This window comes from Tachysurus fulvidraco, chromosome 8 (assembly GCF_022655615.1).
Source record: "Tachysurus fulvidraco isolate hzauxx_2018 chromosome 8, HZAU_PFXX_2.0, whole genome shotgun sequence".
Classification (NCBI taxonomy): Eukaryota; Metazoa; Chordata; class Actinopteri; order Siluriformes; family Bagridae; genus Tachysurus; species Tachysurus fulvidraco.
The window spans coordinates 24,271,606-24,295,452 of record NC_062525.1 but is presented as its reverse complement, the minus strand read 5'-3'; the positions used below and the strand labels follow the sequence as shown (position 1 = coordinate 24,295,452).

The 23,847-nt window shown below is 46.8% G+C and overlaps 1 protein-coding gene and 1 long non-coding RNA gene across 3 annotated transcripts; one reads left to right on the top strand and one right to left on the bottom strand.

Moving 5' to 3' along the window:
* Positions 1–923: 923 nt before the first annotated feature.
* Positions 924–18,056, bottom strand: kansl1a (KAT8 regulatory NSL complex subunit 1a). Of its 2 annotated transcripts, none has more exons than XM_027163236.2 (14): positions 17,541–18,055; positions 13,429–14,726; positions 8,670–8,811; positions 8,460–8,581; positions 8,201–8,336; positions 5,142–5,310; positions 3,873–4,055; positions 3,619–3,783; positions 3,378–3,532; positions 3,065–3,183; positions 2,916–2,973; positions 2,711–2,823; positions 2,304–2,586; positions 924–1,277 (listed from the first exon to the last, which is right to left on the bottom strand). In XM_027163236.2, the coding sequence occupies exons 2-14, from the start codon at positions 14,664–14,666 to the stop codon at positions 1,146–1,148; spliced, it is 3,015 nt and encodes a 1,004-aa protein (XP_027019037.2). In that variant the 5' UTR covers positions 14,667–14,726; positions 17,541–18,055; the 3' UTR covers positions 924–1,145. The 2 variants fall into 2 exon arrangements, 1 of the variants encoding a protein (XP_027019037.2); XR_003443122.2 differs by having other exon boundaries at positions 1,032–1,277; positions 3,065–3,113; positions 17,541–18,056.
* A 2,732-nt stretch (positions 18,057–20,788) lies between these two features.
* On the top strand, positions 20,789–23,382 carry LOC113653567. Its single transcript, XR_003443123.2, has 3 exons — positions 20,789–20,945; positions 22,916–23,017; positions 23,130–23,382. It is a non-coding gene; the product is annotated as an uncharacterized LOC113653567 (long non-coding RNA).
* Positions 23,383–23,847: the final 465 nt, after the last annotated feature.

The window sequence follows — 23,847 nt, the reverse complement described above, 5'->3', positions numbered from 1 at the left end:
TGGTACTATATACACAAGCCTTTTTTTTTTTTTTTTTTTAACTTTTCAAACAATTTTAACTTACAATGAAACCTGTCTTGCATAACTACAAAAAAAAAACAAACGAGACCACAGGGAAGAAAGAAAGAAAAAAGAAAGAAAGGGGGAGAAAAATAAACAAATAAAGATCTTAGCAATGGTGATTTTTTGCATAGCCAGTAGTTAATCTGCGGTGTTGTGTGTTGTGTGCTATGGTGTGTGTGTGGGACAGAAATTTAGACCGGATCGGTTGTGTAAAGAAGTTTGAAACGAAACCGACTCACGTACTGTACCGAAAAACCTGAGAGTAAACGGATACCGTAAACAAAACGGTGGTTCGGAGGGATGTATACATTTATACAAAAAAAAAAAATGTTGGAATTGGTCTTAAACAATCCAGTCACGTCCTGATCAAAGGATTATTAATAAAACCCCCATCTGTAAATACTCTACATGATGTAAAGACTTCCGTGTATAGAGGAAGCCGTACGAGGGCGTGTCGGAGTGCGACGAGGATGGAAATGGTGTGCGGTACACGTGTGGAAGTGCTTCTGAGTTGAGGGTGCGGCTCATAGAAGGTACGTCCGAGGTGTGTGTGTGTGTTAGTTCGAGATTAAGTGAAGGGGGAAAAAGAAAAAAAAAAGAAAAGAACTAGTCTGAATTTGGTCATCACTCCACGGTACAAGCATACACAAACTAGTCAGTGGGGGGGAGGGGACACCCTTTGGTCAAAAGCCCCCTTCAGGAAGTCTGCTACATAGTGCGCTACAAAGTGTTCACCTGACAGGTTAGAACATCACACCGAGAACATCGTTTAGCTGACTAGCAGAATATTAATGGTTTGGGTGTCGTGTGTGTGTGTGTGTGTGTATCGTGTGTGTGTTTTATTATTTATACATTGAAGATTGTGAGAAAAGAGCTTTTATGAGACAGTTTTAAATTTCTACGTTCATTAATATTCACTAAAAACTGTGAAAATATTTGGCTGATGTTTGAATATCAAACAACAGAAGTTCTTTAATATATTTATTGGTTCGGTTTATTACGAGTCCTTTATTTGTTTAGGTTAATGCCAGAAGGGGTTCGGTGCAGTCTGGTTTGTTTTGATGATGATGATGATGATGATGTTAGGCTGAAGAGGTTTCGCTCTCCGATTCGGCCCCGCGGCTGAACCTCTGATGGGGTTGCGGGTCCGAATTGGGCTCCGGCGCCGGTTCCTCCGAGAGGGGGAAGCTCCTGTGCTCCCAAGGCTGCACCGTCTGTAGGAACATCACGGACAAGCAGGAGAATTACAGCCAAAATACCTCAAAGTGTACAAACATAACACACTGGAATAAAGTAGAAGAAATGTTTATAGATCAAAATGTATTTAATCCAAATGCTTAGAGAGAGAGAGAGAGAGAGAGAGAGAGAGCACATGAAAGAGGGGGGAGACAGACCACGCAAGAGGGGGCAGACAGCATGCGAGAGACAGAAAAACAGAGAGAGAGAGAGAGAGAGAGAGAGAGAGAGAGAGAAGACAGACCACGCGAGAAATATTCAGACAGAGAGAAAGACACAGACAGATAGGGCGCAAGTGCACGAGAGAGGGGGCTGACAGCATGCAAAAGACAGAGAGAGAGAGACAGAGACAGACAGACCGAGAGACACAGAGAGAGAGAGAGACATACAGACAGACCAAGAGAGACACAGAGACAGACAGACAGACCGAGAGAGACACAGAGAGAGAGGGCAGACAGCATGCGAGAGACAGACAGACAGACAGAAAGAGAGAGACAGAGAGAGAGACAGAGACAGACAGACAGAGAGAAACAGAGAGAGACACAGAGAGAGAGAGGGGGGGGGGCAGACAGCATGCGAGAGACAAACAGAGAGAGAGACACGCACGCAGACAGAGAGAGAGACAGACAGACAGAGAGAGAAAGAGACAGAGAGAGATAACTGTTTAAAGCAGCCCCTTCTCTCTACTCGCTCTACATAAAACAGGCGACATGAATGAATTAGTTGACAATAAAATGAAGGTGAGTAAAAGTCACACACTCCTCAGTCTGAGTGCTGGCTGTTAAACACAGGCAGTAAAACACCTGGTCCTATTTTTGTGTGTGCGTGTGTGTGTGTGTGTGTGTGCGTGTGTGTGTGCGTGTGCGTGTGTGTGTGCGTGTGTGTGTGCGTGTGCGTGTGTGTGTGCGTGTGTGCGTGTGCGTGTGCGTGTGTGCGTGCGCGTGTGTGCGTGTGCGTGTGTGTGTGCGTGTGCGTGTGTGTGTGCGTGTGTATGTGGTACTCACTCTCTCCTCGAAGGTGCAGTCTGGTGTAGAACAACGCGTGTCCTCGCTGTACACCAGCCGGTGCGCGTCTCTCATGTGAGGCGTGTACGAGTCCCTCGATGAGGGGGTGTGTGCATCACGAGAGCAGGGCGTGTCCGGACTGGGGGGGCTGAGGGGTGATGGAAGAGGCCCATAATCCTGCAGCAGGTGGAAATGCCCCGTGTCTGGAGACGACAGCTGTGGAGTCAACGGGTTCGTTCCACTCAGAGACGGAGTCGTCCTGCCGTCCAAAGACTTGTAGGACCTGCATGTGACACGAGAAGAGAGGAGAAGAAAAAGGGGGAAAAAAGTCCAGCATTCTTCGATAATTAACTTTACATTAATTGAATAAAAAACTTTGTCTTTAACATCAGAGGAAGAACAGAAACCTGCTGCCTCTTCTGTTGGCTGGTGTGAGTGCGGTCCATCTCCAGCGGCCGCGCTCCTGGTCCTCGTACTTCTGATGGAGCCGCATGAACGCCGTGTCGGACAAGTCCTCCACCTGGAGAAAGGCACGACGCACAGAAATGAATTGTGGGAAAATTGTGCGGCCGGCGTCGGATACGGAAAAGGAAAGGCGGGAAGTCACTCTACCTCAACGTCCTCATCTTCGTCGTCAAGAGGCCGGGGAAGGACGTCCACTTCCCTCCAGCTGAAACCAAAACAAAGCAGCGTTTAAAGAACGGCGTTGCAGTCGAAGGACTCGTTACCGTAAACCGACGAGGACGTGTGTGACGGCGTACCTCGGCGTGATGATCTCCTTGTACTGAAGCTTCTCCACCCTGGTGGTTGCTGCCACGGACATGGGGATAACTATGTTGTTAATGTCAAAGGAGTTTTCACTTCTCCGCTTTCTAATTGGCTGCAAAAGGAAAGCAACACTATAAATAAACGAATAAAAACAGGACGTGTTGCCTTGTGGTCTCGCGCGGATGCTACGCACGGCGCAAAGTACAGACCCCAAACCAGGCCTACGGCTGCGCTACACACAACGACACTGTGCAATTAAGTCACACGCTGATTATTACAATATAAAGTCATTTTTAGGTGGTGTACCATAGAGCAGGAGCCGGTCTGACTGCCGGGGCCCAGAGGTGTAGAGCTGTCACTAGGCAGAGACATCTGTCTGCTCGCGCCGCTCGGGGTGGACGGCTGGACGCCTGGCTGAGGGGACGGGTAGAAACTTCCTGAATCAAACTGAAGCTTCGGGGCTGTTTGGAAACAGGTGAGAAAAGGACAACGTTACAACAGGACAAACCAGTGAACGGACTCTCGCGAATTCCCGTAAAGTACGTACACTCTGTTCGGTCCAGCGAGTTGTCCCTCGCCCTCTTCCTGATGGGGCTCCTGTCCAGAAGCCGACCCGGCCTGCAGGGGGCGTGTGTATCGACCTTGCCCAGGCGGATGCTGGCTTCACCCTGCTTCCGTGCCCTCTCTGATCGACTCTTATAGCTGGAAAACCCTGCAAGGCAGAAAGGAGGGGAAGTAAAGTGAACGACGAACGTACGGCCAAGTTCACGGATGACCGAAGGGAAGGTGCCGAAAGCTTACTGATGGCCGAAGGCGAGCCGGAGAGCCTAAACTTGTGCTTGGAGAGTGCAGCTGAGGAAGAGGAGGAGTAGTGCGAAAGCTTGTGTTTGACCGACTGCTTCTTCAGAGGCTTGACTTTCTCCATGTGCCGGGTCTGCCAGTGCAACTTCAGCGCTCTTTGGAGATGTACACTGAGAGGCATGTCTGAAACAGACGCAAATAAATAAATAAATAAATAAATAAATAAATTGCTCGAGGTGAAAGGTGCCGTAAAACAGTGGTCCCCCAACCCCCAGTCCGTGGACCAAATGGTACCGGGCCGCCCAAGGAACATTAAATTATTCCCATTTTATTTACTGTGGTGTATTTCTTTCGGGTTTGTGCGACTTTCCATGGACGAGAGGTTAACCGGGAGCTGAGAGACGTCACCTAAAGCCGCACCGATACCGCGCATGCGCAAAATATCGTGATATCGGGTCGGGTTTAGGTGACGTCTGGAGCCGAGCGGCTGCGAGCGGCAGTGGTGTTGTAGCTTTGGTGGAGAGAGAAGGTGTGTATCGCTCTTCTCTCTGTTCACCGGTACTTTGTCATGTTTAACAGTGCTTGGTGTTCGTGTATATTGTGTTTGCTCAAATTTAACCCACAAATTAGCAAAAATGAGCACGAAACAGACGTCGTTAGAAAGTTAGAAACTCTGCCGGTGTTCTGGATTAAAGTCATGGCGGAATACCCTGAGATTGTCACCACAGCACTTACATCCCTATCGCCATTTCCGACATGCTATCTGTGTGAAGTGGGGATTTCTGCAGTGATGGCAACCGAAACAAAACAACGGAATAAACTGGACATAAGCGACACACTTCGGGTGTCATTGTCTCCTGTTACCCCAGATGGAACCGTCTCGTTGTAAAGAAACAAGCTCAGGGTTCTCATTGGTTTAGCATTGTAGTGAGTTATAAAGGCATGTTTAAATACAATTAAATCAAAATTATTAATTTTGATTTAATTGTATAGCCGCCACCCCCCACCCCCAGCGGGTCGCGGTAAAATGATCAAACATTGACCGGTCCGCGGTGAAAAAAAGGTTGGTGACCGCTGACGTAAAAAATAAAATTACAACCTTGTTTTTAAAATTAACGTCTAACGTTTGTGCTCGTGTTTGGGAAGCAGACCAAAATTTTGTGGAACAGAAAATAAAGTCAAGAGGGAGTTACATTTTTAAATAATCAATCTAAGGTGTGTGTGTGTGTGTGTGTGTGTGTGTGTGTGTGTGTGTGCGCGCATGTATACCTGACTGCAGGGACAGTGTTGGATGAACGCTGGGGTCCTGCAGGGCCACAGTGTCCAGCAGAGGGCGATCAAACTGTAGGTCTGCTTTAGGGTGGAGCTGACTGCCCCCACACATCACACACACACTGTTCACATCACACACACTCCTTGGCGAACACACTCTCTGTACCTGAGGAAGGATGAGGCCATGAAGCCTATTAGGGTCATGTTGAAATGCAGGAGAGTTTAAGTTCAGCTTGATGTTTATTACTGAACACATGGAGAGAAGAAGGCAGTAGTGCTGTTACAATGACTACATGCTGTTAGGGCTGGGCGATACGGCTAAAGACTGTATCACGATATCAGAATTTCATATCGGTCGATATCGATAATTATTGATATTTTTATGACCCATTTAAAATAAGGAACAGGACAAAAAATATATCATTTAAACATTTTTATTTGAAACTTAACCTGCCTCTGATCAGAATAACCTGTTATTAAGGCAGAAATGTCAACAAGCAGGAAACCTCCAATAATTATAATGTAAACACTTCATTTTCTCTTAACATCACCATTGCTTTAAGAGTGTGTGTGTTAGTGTGTGTGTGTGTATCTTTGTGTGTGTCATATATACTGGTGGTGTTTTATATATATATATATAAAAATATAAATATGTGTGTGTCATATATATATATGTGTGTGTCTTTGTATGTGTGTGTCTTTGTATGTGTGTGTATATCTGTGTATGTGTGTGTATGTATGCGTATGTGTGTGTGCGTGTGTATGTGTGTGTGTGCGTGTGTATGTGTGTGTGCGCATGCATGTGTCTTTATATACGCGCGTGTCTATATACGTGTGTGTTAGTGCTGCTTGTGCGGTGTTGCAGCTACAGATGTCGTTGGTTGAATACGGCTGTGCACCAAAGGGTGAGCGCAGCTAAGGTGGTAAAACAAGTTGGTGGTATTACTGGGGTCTTGGCGGGGACGACGGTCCTAATAATGTGCAGACGACGTTGTTATGACTACGGTCAGACTTATAATATCCAAAAACCTGCCATACTGCCACCCTGACCTTTCCTCTTTTAGTGACAATTTCCTCGCTCGCTGCGGCTCATTTTCTGCTCATCAGTCGCCGGTTACTGAAGCAGAATCCAGCAGACCGGCACCAGACGACGATATGGCGCAACCAAACATGACACTGTTACATGATTGGCTGTTAGCGTGTCACTCCCTACGTTGCTAGGTTACCAGAGAGCGAGTGCCTTTGTTAATGCAACCAAACTTGCTTAGCAACCTCCGTTTTCTTCCGACGAACAGTAAAAAATATTGAACGTTTTATCGAACACATTTTTTATCAATATCGATCACGTGTCTATCGCAATACATATCGTTATTGTTTTATCGCCCAGCCCTACATGCTATTAGATACTCACATACATTACTCACAAAAACACACAGAGCCAGACGCACAGACACACAGCCAGACGCACAGACACACAGCCAGACGCACAGACAAGCACAAACACAGAGCCAGAGGCACAGACACGCACAAACACACAGCCAGACGCACAGCCAGCCGCACAGCCAGACGCACAGCCAGCCGCACAGCCAGACGCACAGCCAGCCGCACAGCCAGACGCACAGCCAGACGCACAGCCAGCCGCACAGCCAGACGCACAGCCAGACACACACAAACACAGAGCCAGACACACACAAACACAGAGCCAGACACACACAAACACAGAGCCAGACACACACAAACACAGAGCCAGACACACACAAACACAGAGCCAGACACACACAAACACAGAGCCAGACACACACAAACACAGAGCCAGACACACACAAACACAGAGCCAGACACACACAAACACAGAGCCAGACACACACAAACACAGAGCCAGACACACACAAACACAGAGCCAGACACACACAAACACAGAGCCAGACACACACAAACACAGAGCCAGACACACACAAACACAGAGCCAGACACACACAAACACAGAGCCAGACACACACAAACACAGAGCCAGACACACACAAACACAGAGCCAGACACACACAAACACAGAGCCAGACACACAGCCACACAGAGCCAGACACACAGCCACACAGAGCCAGACACACAGCCACACAGAGCCAGACACACAGACACACAGCCACACAGAGCCAGACACACAGACACACAGCCACACAGAGCCAGACACACAGACACACAGCCACACAGAGCCAGACACACAGACACACAGAGCCAGACGCACAGCCACACAGAGCCAGACGCACAGCCACACAGAGCCAGACGCACAGCCACACAGAGCCAGACGCACAGCCACACAGAGCCAGACGCACAGCCACACAGAGCCAGACGCACAGCCACACAGAGCCAGACGCACAGCCACACAGAGCCAGACGCACAGCCACACAGAGCCAGACGCACAGCCACACAGAGCCAGACGCACAGCCACACAGAGCCAGACGCACAGCCACACAGAGCCAGACGCACAGCCACACAGAGCCAGACGCACAGCCACACAGAGCCAGACGCACAGCCACACAGAGCCAGACGCACAGCCACACAGAGCCAGACGCACAGCCACACAGAGCCAGACGCACAGCCACACAGAGCCAGACGCACAGCCACACAGAGCCAGACGCACAGCCACACAGAGCCAGACACACAGCCACACAGAGCCAGACACACAGCCACACAGAGCCAGACACACAGCCACACAGACACACAGCCACACAGAGCCAGACGCACAGCCACACAGAGCCAGACGCACAGCCACACAGAGCCAGACGCACAGACACACAGAGCCAGACGCACAGACACACAGAGCCAGACGCACAGACACACAGAGCCAGACGCACAGACACACAGAGCCAGACGCACAGACACACAGAGCCAGACGCACAGACACACAGAGCCAGACACACAGACACACAGAGCCAGACACACAGACACACAGAGCCAGACACACAGACACACAGAGCCAGACACACAGACACACAGAGCCAGACACACAGACACACAGAGCCAGACACACAGACACGCACAAACACAGACACACACACCTTGCTGTTGAGGTTTTGCAGTATGCCCGGTTGGACGAGGCGTCGTCTCTTACAGCTGATTAGGGGTCGAACTCGTGCAGCTGAACAGCCGCTCTCAGGAGACGGAGAAAGCTTAACATCTGATGTCTCAGTCGCGCTACAACAGACCACACCCATAATCAGCCACACAGGACACACTCATCTATTTTTACACAAACACAAGATTTCCTAATTCCTGTTTTTACCAGGTCTCTGAGGTGAAGCGTTCGGTCGCCATTACCTGTGGAAGAATTCGTTCATGGACCTGTTGGCTTGGCTCAGGTCCCTTGTGGCACACCGGGCCTTCACCTTCTCCGTCTTGGTTTGGTACGACGAGGCGACGTCTCCCAGCTCCACCGATCCCTGCAGGATGAATCGATCAGACATCACCGTCAGGTGCCGGAGAACCAGACTCATCGGGTGGAGATACGGATATTAACAACAGACTCACCTTGCTGGTGCGAATCTGCCGAGAGATATCCGTGTGCTGGCGGATGCGGTACTCCAGGTCCGAGATGTGCGCCTGCAGCCACGTCCAGCGGCTTATGATGGAGGCTCTTTCCAGGGCGAATCGACCTTCTGCTCTCCTCCACCTACATACGAACAGAAGAGGTTCACAAGGCATTGCGTGAGTGTCCGGACACCGAGGTCGCCGTTCGAGGGAGCAGCTCTGAAATGCCTGGAGCTGGGAATAATCTGACACAGATATAGATCATCGATAGAGGGATGAATTAAGACTGATGGAGGTGTGACGTTTGTACTCTCAGGCTTTTAACACACACACACACACATGGCTGTAGCGTAACGAACGATTCTGGCGTGATGTGTTACAGGAACACGTGTGAATTAATAGGAAACAGACAGACCGCCCTTATTGTCGCCGTTGATGTCAAACTGGTTATACGAGCCAGTCAAGCTTACTCATCACGGGGCACGCACACGTGGCCTGTGGGACGAGTTCTGCGTCTCTCTGTACCATCTGCCACCTCGAGTCGAGGCTCTCTCTCCCCGCACCATCGGAGTCGCTGTACCACTACATACACAACTCGTAAGCTTCGTCACACTCCCGACTCCTCAAAAAGCTCTCCGGAGGCCTTGCGCATGGGGCGGAGTCGACCCTTAAGAGGCCACGCCCACCACAGGATGAAGTTAATGAGTCGAAACAGCTTTAAGGATTAAAACCACGCCACAAGACGGCAGCAGAAACAAACACCTGTTATTTATTTATTTATAGTCTGTTGTACTTTGTTTTGTTTCATTTCTCCTGAGGAACTTTTTTGGTGGCCGGATCTCAGAAATCTCGTCTAAAAATCGCAAATTAAAAACCGGTTCGGAAAAAAAAAGGAGCCACGTTTTCTTTCGGCAGGCATCCGGCTGAATGCCCCAGTCATAGCAACCCCGCTGGTGTAACTCAAGGTGGCGTCAAACACAGGGCGCTTTATATCATGGTGGAGTTTCACTGGGAAAGTCTCGCGGCGTCGGGCAGCTCAAAAACCTGAACAAGTGTCGGCCTCGAAACCCGCGTTCGGTCGCCACGGTGATTTATAGAACACGGAGAGATTTAATGGGTGAGGCAGAAAGAGAGAAGACGACGGATAGTGAGAGGGGGGTAGCGAGTGAGGGGGCTGAGAAAAAGAGAGAGAGTACATGAGGACGAAATGAGCGAGGGGGCTGAGAGAGTGAGGGGGCTGAGAGAGTGAGAGAAAGACAGAGTGAGTATGCAAGGACGAAGAGAGTGAGGGGGCTGAGAGAGTGACAGGGGAGAGAGCAAGAGAGTGTGTGTGAGGAGGAAGAGAGTGAGAGGGCTGAGAGAGAAAGAGAGAGAGAGAGGGGTCAGAAAGAGTGAGTGAGTGAGTGGGCAGAGAGAGAAAGAGTATGTGAGGAGGAAGAGAGTGAGGGGGCTGAGAGAGAGAGGGCAAAGAAAGAGGGCGGAAAGAGAGACAGACAGAGAGTGAGGGGTCAGAGAGAGAGAGAGAGAGAGAGAGTGTGTGAGTGAGTGAGTGAGTATGTGAGGAGGAAGAGTGAGGGGGCTGAGAGAGAGAGAGAGAGAGAGAGAGAGAGGTTGAGAGAACAGGTGCTCCTTAATCACTGCTGAATTTCACCTTTAATACTCTGTTGTTCCAGTGATGACGCAATGTACAGCTCCAACACTTCCACTTGTTTCTCTCTCTCTCTGTCTCTCCCTCTCTCTCACTCACACACACACTGCCCCCCCTCCCTCCATCTAGAATATTTAAGCTGCACAGAGTTTGTGCTTCTTTGTGCAGGAGACCGAGTCGGAGAAACTCCCAGATAGTTTGGTTCTTCTTTTAAACTCCTACCACGTGATGTAACGTAATGACTGTACAGAGGAGCTCCCCGACGTCCAATAAGCTCCCTCACAGCGTGCGTGGTAGATCAGACGAGATCAGACGGGTCCGACATCGGACGCTTCAGCTCCAGAAACCTTCAGGATCGTGTTCTTCCTCTCTGATGATATCGTGACGAGCGAATAAAGCGTTTGTGGGAGAATAGAAGCCACACACACACACACACACACACAGAGGAAGGCCTTTCTTTGAGACGGACAATGAAGAGAGATGGGCGTTAGGGCAAAAAAGTCATAACAGACACTTGAGGGAGGGAGGAAGAAAAAAGAAAAAATGAAAAGCATGCAAGGAGAATGATAATACACAAGGATAAGAAGGAGGGAACACAAACAAACGAGAGGAGAGACGGTGGAATCTGACCAGGGTGAAGTGATAGAGAGAGAGAGAAATAAAATAAAACAAGCAGCCCGTATAAACGGCGACGGAGTGACACCATGTCCACACCTCAGTAAACAAACTGTCGTGTGGAGCAGGAAGTGCACCACGGAACAGGAGCCGAGACTTCCTGTCAGGAGGTGGTGCGAGTTCAGGTGCGCCGGAGCTGTGATGTCAGAAAGTGCAACTCGTGCTTAAGGCTGCACTCCATGGAAGTAAAGGAACCCGTGTGTGTGCGTGTGTGTGTGTGTGTAGTCAATGACATCATTAGTTTCTACAACATTCCTCTAACATGAGTGAGATTTAGGGGAATGGCGTGGGACACAAAATATGATCCGAGACGCCAGTGTGGGGAGTCGATTCAGCTAAACGATTCACATCCTGAATCAAAGTAATTATCCGGTTACAATGTCGTCCGAAGCCCAAACGTTCGGCTTAAGTTAGTCAGAACAGCCGCCCAGAAGGCTGATGTCATCCACGCCGAGTTCAGAGAGGTCGGGCGAGTCGAGTTCATCCGACATGACACGGAGTCGGTTCCGTGTTCGTCCTGCATATAAACCGGCGACGAGTAATCGACGCGGTCTACAGACCCGTGGGCCGAGCGGCAGGTCAGGCGATAGGAGAAAACATATTTTACTGGGTTATGTTTAGTAAAAGAAAGAAAAAAAAATCTATTTTAAAAACATCACAAACGGACGGAATCAAATGAAACTCGATTCCTCTCAGAATTTAAGAAAAGCAGGAAAGGCCACGCCCACAAAAACAGACAGACTTGCGGTTTGTCGGTCGACGAGTCACTCAGAGCCGACCGGGTCTAAAATAAATAAAAATAAAATCATCTTCGAGAGCGTCTTTGCATTTGCGTGTGTCTGTTTAAACAACAGGGGAGCAATTGTGCTTTTACAGGAACATTTTCTTCTCCTTTGGGGGAAAGAGGGGGCAAGAAATTTAAAAAAAAAGCTCGCTGTGGTACGAAGGAACGAGAGACCGGGAGAGAAAACGGGACGAGGTTCGCCGGGGCGAGGACGCCGGTCTGCTCGAGAGACGCCTTTTTAATCAGTATCTGGGAGACGATGTGAAGTCTTTACGTCATCACACACGGTGACTAAACCCTGAAGCCTCGGCAGCCGTAATCCCGAGGGGTCGCGGGCGTGACTCGTTTCACTTTCCTGTACAAGGTCAGATATGAAGCTCTCGGGTGGACAAAAAAAAAGAAGACACGTCCATGATCGTGATTTTACTGCTTTCACATCTGACCAGTGACAAAATAGAAAATATTTATTACATCATATATATTATATATTTAAATCATGACACATCCAGTGGTCAAAAAAAAAAACAAACACACAAAACGGTGGTGTTATTCAAAAACCCTGAACATAAGCAGTGAGTCTGGTTACAAAAGGGACGCGACCCAATGATCAAATTTGCCATCCAAACTCTCGACACATGGCTGTTTGATTTAGGTCAAACATTCAGAAGGAGACTGTCGGCGTCGCGGCCGCTCCTCTGTGCAAAGGTTTTCGTTAATAATCTGCCTACGACGTAATGCTGGCCCTGTTCCCACGTCGGCGCTCAGCACCTGCCACTTTAAGCCCGTTTCACTTCCCTAAACACGGAGAGATTCAAAACAAAGTTTGTGCTCGACCTCAAAAACAACCTCGTTCGACCGGAATAAGATCTAATCGTTTCTGTGCAGATGAAATGATTTTCATCTGGGAAAATACATAAAAAAAAAAAAAAAAAAAAAGAGTCCGGCTCCAAGGGACCTTCTGAATATGAAGAGAAAAATCGGTCCACAGACAAAAATTTGTTCCAGCAAACAGGAAACCTCCTCGTGCTTGGGAGCGAGTGCGAGGCGCAGGAGGAAGGAGGAAAGAGGAGGAGGAGGACGGACGCGACGTTAGACGAGACCCTGCTATGACAACAAGATCTATGATCTGACTGAGCAAACGAGGCCAGAGTGGAAATGAACAGAGGCTCATGATGAGGTTCAGCGTAGAGCATTTACAGAGCACGAGCGGTCCTTCGTACCGTCCGGGACGTAAAACCGTAGCTAGATATACTGGTGGAATTCCGCTAGAACATACAGAGCAGGGTCTGTGGCACAGATTGTGATGCCACCTACAGAACCTGCTGAACACTAATTACATGTGTTAGTCACATAGGGAAACTGGGCAAGACGGTGAACTCGCCGTTCACCAAACTAGCGTCTCTACCGATGTCTTTACCACTTCTGCTTTTCCTAATGTTTGAAAATAGATAGTAAAATGTATGGATTTACGCACAGTAATAATAAAATATACACCAAATAAACCATCACGTGTTATATGGCGCCTCCACCCCTTTACACGCGTGGGTCAAATAGAGCTGGCCTTTTTCTGGAACGCTGATTTACTTCCTCTGATATCATTTGAATTCTTGCAAAAAAAAAAAAAAAAAAAAAAAAAAAAAAAAAATACTTACAGTTTGACGTGGCGCTGCTCAGTGTCCACTCTTGCAAGTTCCTCTTCCTCCACATCGGTCTCGCCGCCCGAGCTGCTCTCGGTGGCGTCAGAGTCAAACTGCGCCTCGGTAACCCGCAGGTTGGTGGTGCCGCTCTGATGCAGTTTTGCCAGCTCCGACGGTAAAGAGCTGTCTTTAAGGAGTCGGGTAATGGAGTCCCTTCTGGAGGTGGAGGATTGGGACACGGTATGGTGCAAAAATCCAGTGAGCTGTTGTTTGACATGACGCTCAACCTGCTTGGCCTGAACCACCTGAAGCCTCTTGCACAGGCGCTGCAGCCGTGCCGAGACATCAGCCTGCCTGCGCTGGCTCTGTTGCGCTCGCTCACGGAGGATTAGCGCCTCTACGCCAGAAGAAGTGGAAGAGGAAGATGGAGAAGAGCTACGTTGGCACAAGGTTGAGCTCTGTGGGGCGTCAGCCGGGACACCATTGGCACTACTTGTCGCAGGAAGTGCTCCTGCCCTGCCGGCATGTGACCGGTCACTAGGGGGCGCTTCGGATTTGAACTGTGGGTTCTCCGGAGAGCCGTTGACACCTGTATCTTCCGGCGCTCTGCTATGAGAATCGTCCAGCTCTCTCACGTGCTTGGAATCTGCCCTCGAAACGAACACCATCGGTATCACATCGCCGGACTTGGATGAGAGCGGTAACAAAGCTCCAGCACCCGTGGGAGGCTTAGCGTTGTCTCCGTTCAAAGGGGCCACGCTACCTTTCTCAGGCAGAGCGGTGCTGGGCACGGCAGCTTTCTTGGCCAGTCCGTTGACCGGGACCATCGCGCTTCCTCCCCCAGCTCCAGTTCCTGCTCCGCCTCCGTTGACGAGGCTCTTTGGCTGGCCGCCGCTCAATGCGGTACGTAGCAGGAGATCTCCGTTCAGCAGGCCTCGGCTCTTCAGCACCGACGGCTTGATCAGGACGCCCTCTTCGGCTACAGGACCAACATGCGAACACAAATAGGAGGCCACCAGCGGCTGTAACTTGCCCAGACTCAGAGGCTCAGACAGCGACTCCTTGCCGTTGCAACAGTGACGGCGGTTGTCCTCGTGGTGACGTTTTCCGTTTGTACTCGCCGTATCAGATGGAGAGATCGAGGACGACAGGAGAAGGTTGGTGGAGTTGCCGTTGCTCTCTGCAGCCAGCTTGAGACGAATGTGGCGGGCTTCGGCCGGGGCGTCGGTCAGAGCGGGCGCCATCGCAGCCATGCAGGGCCGCAGTAAGGGCACAGCAGCCTGCTCTCGTGAACGCCAGCCCACCTACAGAGCCTGAAACAAGAAGCGGGAAAGCAAAAGGCTTGGAATTATTCTAGATCTTTAAAAAAAGGACCAGATACTTGACACGCCAACTCTCTGATATCTTTTTGGGGAAAACACTTTTTATCAGCTGGTGATTTAGCACCGAGACGACAGCACGACCTCCAGATCTCTCGCAGTCGCCCTCAGCAAGTTCCTCGCAGGTTACGACTCAGTGAGAAGAGCTGGCAAGAACACCATCTGCTTAAAACTCGGGTGCAACAAGTTTAACTGGTTGTCTTACTATCTGGATATCGTACGAGTCGCAAAACAAAGCAATCAGCTGAGATGTACGACGGGGGCTTGATGGATGTTAATGAGGGGTTGGGGAAAAAAAAAAAAAACTCGTCTACACTTTAAGCTTATATAAGCATGAGCTGTCTACCTCCTCCTCCTCCTCCTCCTCCTCCTCTTCAGCTGACCATCTGTGTTAATGGTATTAGGGTCGTGCCTTTGGGTGGTACAAGGGGGGCAATTTGTGCTTAGCAATACACACACTTACATACATTCGTGGGTCAGCGCTATTTAAAGGAAATAATCACATTAAATGTATTCATACTGAAAGATCTGCAATATGTTTGACAATCCTGGTGACAACAATCCCGTTTTGCTCCTAAAACCACAAGAAAGAATGATTTTCATCTCACGTCCATCGTGCGAAACGGCAGAGCCGCGCGGAGACGAGGCTCGGCCGGCGATCGCAGAGATCGCGAGCGCGACGGAGCGGGCGGAAGGTTTATCGTGAAGGAGGTGAACGAGTGGAACAGGATTAAAGCTCTGCTGCATCGCTCTCTATACATAGAGCTGAATTGAAGCTTAGTGCCTCACAGATGGTCACTTGCGAGTAGGAACAATGGATTTTTCCACCTGGGTGCACTCAATTAGCAGAACGGAAAAAAGCGACGACACACAAACGCCTTGTTCACCTTTTGTTAGCAAACCCCTAACCGGCGCATTGATGACAGACGTGTATTTACAGTACAGCCAGTGTTTTAGCTGCATGTGCTCTGATCTATAGATAATACACAGGTCTCGTTTTCTCTGATCCCGAGCGCAGCCGCGACAATCCGACGTCATTTCCGAAACCGTAAGACGAACCCGCGCCCGAGACGTGTGACGGCGAGGCGGGATTCCGAACTGACGGAGTGTTTTATTTGGCTTTTTTTTGTTTACAAGGTGCAAGATTCGGCTGAACCGAATGCAGCAGAAATCCCACTGCACCACAACGGGAGGCCAACGGCACTGTGGGTAATGTGGGGGGGCTTGGGGGGGGGTTAAAGTGAAAACAGACCAACGAGAGACCGAAACTAAAAATAATCATCATGTAGGTATTTTGATACATGAATATTAGACACCAATGAAGAACGACGATCCTGTTAGCTAATATAAATACGATTAACATATTTAAAATGTTACGAAGAAAAGGAGGATGATTTAAAAACAAAAATGGTGGAACGAGGGAGTTAGAATTAGTAGCATGTACTTACAGGGAAAGGACATTATTAATGGAGAGAAATGAGGACTGTTGCACTCCATGGGCTGAGGGTTAGAAGGTGGGTTAATGTTTAACAAAAGGGAGCAGTAGGTATACAGTAGGGAGCAGAGCGCCGCAGAGATGGAAGAGGAGGCCACGAAGCTTTATAACCGTGTGCGGCATTTCAATCAGATCAACTTATGCAACAGCCTGCACATCTGCTCGGGTTACTAACGTGGCGGAAAATCCATTACCAAAAAAAAAAAACGCCCGAACCGGAAGTGCTGTGAGTGACATCCTGCCAAATTGTAGCAAATGTGAGTGTGTGATAAATAATTAAGCGAGAAAGCGTGTTAAGTTAACAAAAGGTTAGCACTTAAACCTGGTCAGTTAGAGTGGTTAGCTAACTAACACGACAAAATCGACTTTACAGAACCACAAAAATGGCTAGCTGCAGTGCGTGTGTGAGTGTGTGTGAGTGTGTGAATATGTGTGTGTGTAAGTGAGAGAGTATGTGTGTGTGAATGTGTGTGTCAGAGATTGTGTGTGTGTGTGTGTGTGTGTGTGTGTGTGTGTGTGAATGTGTGCGTGAGAGTGAATGTGTGCAAGTGTGCGTGAGAGAGAGAGAGTGTGTGTGTGTGTGTGTGTGTGTAAGAGAGAGAGAGTGTGTGTGTATGTGTGTGTGTGTGTGTGGCCCAGCCCAAGGACTAGGGTTGAGACTGGCTAACGTTAGCCATAACCCCGTTGAGACACAAGCTCGCTCTCTCTCTCTCTCTCACACACACACACACACACACACACACACGACTTTATATGTGAATTACAGCCCACATCTGAACACAACTGCACTGTATTAATAAACTGTGAGCTGTAGAATAAACAGTAAATATAAACAATATATAATAAGCTCGTGTTTTTGTGCTTTAACCGGTTTAATATTAACACTAATTAAAGACTGGGGGTCATTAAAAAGGCACAGAAAATAAACTGCTGACGGTAAAGTTTTAATAACAGACATTTAATAATGAAATCTCCATGTTATGTGTGTATTTACACGTGCACACACACGTGAGATTGTGTGTAATGTGTATGTGTAATGTGTGTATAGTGTGTGTGTGTGTGTACAGTGTGTATATATGGTGTGTATAGTGTGTGTGTGTATAGGGTATGTAGTGTGTATGTGTGTATATGTAGTGTGTGTGTAGGGTATGTTGTGTGTGTATGTATGTGTATAGTGTGTGTGTCCGCGCGGTAAAGCTGCACTTCAACACCGAACACACAGCAACACAAAGAGAAAAAAGGAGGAAACCTACCACGTGACGAGCGCGAGGGAATTTCAGCAGTGGTTTGTGTATAAAACGCGCACTGTACCGAAAACAGCACAAAACAACACCACACAAATGTAGCCGGGTTTCTGGATCATTCCAGCGCGAGCACAAACCCCTTGTCCGGAGAGCACGCGCTCATTCACGCGCCCTTTCGGTCTGGTTCCGTGATCACGAAATGGGCGAAGCTGCAACCTGCCGTCCGTTCGGCGCTCAACGCAAACAGAAAAATGCACGTTTCCATACAGCGCCGAGCGCTTTTACTGCGCCCCGGGGACACGATCCTCTAACACACGTCCTTACGAACACACTCGATGCGCTGCAGATCACCGATTCTTGAATAATCTTGAATCATCGTTAGAGGGAGAAGCGCGCGGAAGATGGCGGCCGGTTCATCTCTTCTCCTCTCCACCGCTTTGGCCAAACAGCGCACGCAGAGGCGGGAGAAGACAAGGCTCACGCGCCGCCGCCACATTGCAAGCGCGCGCACACACGGGCCGCTAGAGGGCGCGAGCGTGGCCGGAAATACGAGGAGTGAAACCGGCCGCATCCCAAACCGCACAGTGCACTAGTGAGTAGTGCACAACCACAGCACAGGCCGCACGAGCCTGCTGTGTAGTCAAAGGCTCGTGGACACCTGAACAAATTCTATTCAAAGCATCTTTACAGAACATAAACATCCAGCAAAAGGTTGTTATAAAGATTAATATAATACAAAAGTTTGTGGACATCTGAACAAATTCTACTCAAATCATTCATTCATTCATTCATTTTCTACCGCTTATCCAAACTTCTCGGGTCACGGGGAGCCTGTGCCTATCTCAGGCGTCATCGGGCATCGAGGCAGGATACACCCTGGATGGAGTGCCAACCCATCACAGGGCACACACACACTCTCATTCACTCACACACACACACACACACACACACACACTACGGACAATTTTCCAGAGATGCCAATCAAACTACCATGCATGTCTTTGGACCGGGGGAGGAAACCGGAGTACCCGGAGGAAACCCCCGAGGCACGGGGAGAACATGCAAACTCCACACACACAAGGCGGAGGCGGGAATCGAACCCCCAACCCTGGAGGTGTTGGGCAAACCTGCTAACCACTAAGCCACCATGCACCCCCCCCAAATCAATTATATTCAATTCCGTTTTATTTCTATAGTGCTGTTTTCAATTTTTTTTTTTTACAATCATCTCAAAGCGGCTTTACAGAACATTAACCTAGAAAAAAAGGTTATTATAAAGAATAATGTAAAGATTAATATGATACAAAAATTCAAGATTAATATTAGATAGATTTAAATGTGTTTGTATTTATCCCTAATGAGCGAGTCTGAGGTGACTCAGGTGACTGTGGTGATGAAAAACTCCATTAGTCGGTAAAGGAAGGAACCTTGAGAGGAACCAGACTCAAAGGGAAACCTCATGCTCATGTGGGTGACACCGGAGGGTGTGATTATAAATATACAGTCTGCTACACCATATTTATGCTGTACTAATAGGTTTAACTCTTCTAGGAAGGTTTTGCCACCAGACGTTGTCGTTTATCCGTGCGGATTTGTGATCATTCAGACACAAGAGCGTCAGTGAGACGTAGAAGTAATGAGGTCTGGGGTTCAGTGGGGTTGAGTCAGAGTCCTATTTTTAAGAGGCTATTTTTAAACTTACGTTTTCAGATTATCTTGCTAATTTTTGAAAAATTTATTTCTAGAAATAAGCAAAATTATCTGCCAGTAAATTTAGAAAATGTAATCCTTGTGTTATGTTCAGTCTTTGGTGCTGTTTGGGATGTAATTGGGATTTTAAAAGCATTTAAATTAAAAAATAAATAAATAAAGTTAGAATTTATAATGTAACAAAATCTATAATAAAGTCTTTGGTCTTGGACTAATGATATCACGGCTAGTTTTACTGCTGCTGTAGAGACCAGGAAGCTTATTATGCACCAGAATATTTTAGTTCATATCCTGGTTGCCTCTGCCAGGAGGTTAAGACTGGGCCGTAGCATAGCTTGTAGCTTTGACACACAGACCTTTATTTTTGAAGCTGTAAAGACACTGAACTCAGGATGAAACTGACACAGGTGATTGGGATATGTGACAGGGAAATGTGAAGGGGCTGATGGGTAATGTAGTTACACCCCCCCCCCACACACACACTATAATAGAGAATATATTGTGTTCAGATGAAACCGTACCGCATTTGCATATGTTTAATCTACATCTAAATCACTTGTTGCATTTGTTATTCTTCCGAATTCAAGTATACTGTAATACTCTAGCAGGGGTGCCAATAATTCTGTAGCTCACTCTAAATATCATAAAGTCATTAACGTATTTATACACTACAGACGTTATGTAGTTGTAGATGTTTTAGGGGAGAGAAGCAAAGAAACGAATACACACAAGACGCAAAAAACACGTAAACAATGTCTATTTAAATCTAATGACAAGTTTATCGATTGTTCTGTTATTTTTTTATTTCTATCAAATAGCATCGCTCTTTTATTCTTTCATATAAATAAATAATGGTTAAAAAATAATTACAAAAAATATTATTCTAAACATTATATTATTATTTAATGCGTCTAACACCTTAAATGGTTCCAACCAGAAGTAACCAGAAGTAACACTGCACTGAGTAAATACACTTCCATCCATCATCTTTCTATAAACACTGAACACACACACACACACACACACACACACAGTAACAGCGTTTAGCTCAGGAGTTATTGACTCAGGAAACTCCGACCTGTGAATATGTGGCCGACTTTACTTAAGACGCCGAGGCGCTTTTTTCCTTCTCGATAGGTGAGTAACGTTGGTTTTGCTTTGTTACACAGAACTAATATATGCCTTTGTCCTTTACATCATTATGCTTGTGTGGCATTTTTGCTTGTTTGTTTATCTACAATCGTATTGTTCTTCCCTTCAGCTATGATAAAGACACGTTTCTTTCTGTTAGTCGCCTGGGTTACGTATGTATGTGTGGGCGGAGCTATCGATACAGGGGTGGGACCCGTTTGGGTTAGGGGTGTGTTTGTTTTGGTGATTTTAAACGTCAACATTGGCTTCCAAACATCGGCCTGCCTTTAAATCTTTACTGATCCCACCATCCTGTAGCTTGTAGAGTTGACTGCTGCCCACTTCATTTACAATCACCCCCTCTCACCCACCACCTCCTTTTTCTCCTCCCACTCCACAGCCAGCCCGTATAAATATCCCTCCTTTCATACGTCCCTTTTTTCCCACCTAGCTCACCAAGTCTGCTGCACTCATTTTTTTTTCTTTCTCTAACAAACCAGAGAAACCAGAGATGCCTGAATCTGCAGACGTTCCCAATCAGTGCCAGGTCCTCAAACAGGAGGTGGACAAATGGTGAGAAACGATTTTGCAATGGATTAATGGTTATACAGTAACTAAGCTTTTATCCTTTTTTTTTACTTGTTTATGCAGCTGATTTATAAATAGTTTGTATGTATAAATAGTACGGACCTTCACGCTTGCTTTAATTCTAGACTTCCTGTAGAGTATCAGTTGATACACATTGCCATATTAGTTGTGTATTATCTAACGCAATTTCATTTGTGCAATGCAACGAAGCAGAAAACTCTTATGTGTTGGTTTTTCTTCATAGGCATATATTCAATGTTTGCTTCAAATATATAGCATGATATTAGCCATTTGTCTGGTCTGAGGTTAAAGGTCACACCCTGAAAACCTCACTACATCTTAAAGCGTCGACTCTTCATATAAACCCAAACTGTAAAACAGAGTTAGTGTACAGATTTTGAGTTACCATTGAATAACAGAAGAGCTTGTTCCGTACCATGGTGCGGTAAAGAAGTGCTAAATTGATTACAGCTGAAATATAATGGCTTTAATGTTTTTTTTTCTAACTCTCTGCATTTCTTTCTGGTTATCTATTAAAAAAAATAAATTAAAAAATATATCTAATGTGAAATTATATAGACGTTTAATAGACGTTTAAGAGAAAATGAAATGTTATTAGGAACGTAGCACATTATTTTAGATTACTGCTATGTGCTGAGCTCAGATGTTCCAGCTTTTGAAATAGCGTGCTGTCTCTGCACGGTGCTGCATTTAGCATCGACTCTAAGTAATGTATATGTGCAATTTAAATATAGACTTTTCCAGCATGTAGGACAGGCTAAAGTGCAGGGCTTGTGTCCTAGCACAACATTACAGGAGTGACCTGACCTTGTAGAATTCACTCTCACTCACTCATTCATTTTCTACCGCTTATCCGAACTTCTCGGGTCACGGGGAGCCTGTGCCTATCTCAGGCGTCATCGGGCATCGAGGCAGGATACACCCTGGATGGAGTGCCAACCCATCACAGGGCACACACACACTCTCATTCACTCACTCACACACACTACGGACAATTTTCCAGAGATGCCAATCAACCTACTGTGCATGTCTTTGGACCGGGGGAGGAAACCGGAGTACCCGGAGGAAACCCCCGAGGCACGGGGAGAACATGCAAACTCCACACACACAAGGCGGAGGCGGGAATCGAACCCCCAACCCTGCAGGTGTGAACCGAACGTGCTAACCATTAAGCCACCGTGTCCCCCACTTTGTAGAATTAATGTTATTAATAATTTGAGCTCTGGTATACTGGAAAAAGGACGTGAGTGGATCGTAATTCATGTCCCTTCATTTCTGTGATGAGACTTAGACAGTGAGACTTGGAAGTCTGCGCTTGGATTGTATTCAGCATCAGTCACATTAAATAAAATGAAAAAATGTGCTACATTACAGCCTTCCTCACTAAACCTTGGTCCAGAAAAGCTTGGACTTTACTGGAATTCACCCATTACTTATATTGACGTGACATACAGCTAAGTACGGTGACCCATACTCATACTAAGAATTTAACTCATCCAAAGTGAACACACACACAGCAGTGAACACGCACACACCGTGAACACACACCCGGAGCAGTGGGCAGCCATTTATGCTGCAGCGTCCGGGGAGCAGTTGGGTTTTTTTTTTTTTCGCTCCCTTGCTCAAGGGCACCTCAGTCGTGGTATTGCCGACCTGAGACTCGAACCCACAACCTTAGGGTTAGGAGTCAAACTCTCTAACCGTTAGGCCACGACTTCCCCTTTTTTTTCTATAAAATGAACAAAAACAATTTAAAAATTTAAATCTGATTTTGTTTTAAACCAGTTCTAGTGCCAGAATTACGGATTTGCAAGGATTTGCTTTATGGAAGCACTTTATATAACTTTATAGTTTTATAGACCACTTCATTCTCCGTTCCATTAAAATAATAACTGCATTTTACTGCTTGTTTGTCCCCCCCCCCTTTTTTTTAGTGTCCAAGGGAAGGGTGCGGAAGCATGCAAGGAGCTGATGGAAGCTTTCGAGGCCTGTGTGAAAAGCAGCGTGAGCGCTTCATGAGAAAAAAGCTTGAGAAGGTTGAGACACTAAACATTACAGAGCTCATAGGCACTTATTAGTTACACAGATTCTAATAACGATGGCGTTATGTGTTCAAAAACAAACTTAATGTACACTCATATCGCACAGGTCCTCTTCCTTCAGGTCCTTCAGCATCCCTGCATTCCCCAGCGCCATTACTAAGACCAGCCAGAGGCGACGGTGCTGCCGGTTTCCTGGTCTGGATCACGGAGGTCTCAGCGATGTTCTGAATTTATTATGTATGCAAATGCAGCAGCAGGAGCTCACAGGATTTGAATCCAGTATGTCAGAACAAGTATTTCTTAATCTAAGAGAAATGTAGTTGATATAAATGATTTTTGAATAAAATATACTTTTATTATTGTGGTCGTATTTTATTTTATTATTAGATACATGCAGTGATCAGGTTCGAAGTATCTGCACAATTGCAGGTATTTTATATTAGCTTGCTTGTTAGAATATCAACAAATGAAATATTAAAGATCAATTGCCCCTGTAATAACCTGTTATAAGTGCTCACATAGCCACGCCAAACTTTGAATTAAATCATTTGTTTTTAATTCAAAATTAATTTATATTTCTACTATTGCATTATACATTATGTGCATTTGAAAACATTTCTGTAATATATGCCGATAGTGAGATTTCCACCAATCACAGTGAGCCTGCAGACATCGACCAATAGTATTAGAGATCCGAACGAACACTGCATAGCAACAAGCGACTGATTGGCTGTTACACAAAAACTAAAGTAATCTATTTATCAATCAAGTAAGTAATCTATCTATCAATTTTTTTTTTACCTTTCTTAGTTTTTAACAGTTTT

Bases quoted from the DNA above. Each gene is read 5' to 3' on its own strand.
- kansl1a (XM_027163236.2), bottom strand. From the start codon at position 14,666: ATGGCTGCGATGGCGCCCGCTCTGACCGACGCCCCGGCCGAAGCCCGC. The intron at 3,533-3,618 runs GTACGTACTTTA...GTTTCCAAACAG, and splicing joins CTCGCTGGACCGAACAGAGT to CCCCGAAGCTTCAGTTTGAT. The intron at 2,587-2,710 runs GTTTCTGTTCTT...TGTCACATGCAG, and splicing joins GCCAACAGAAGAGGCAGCAG to GTCCTACAAGTCTTTGGACG.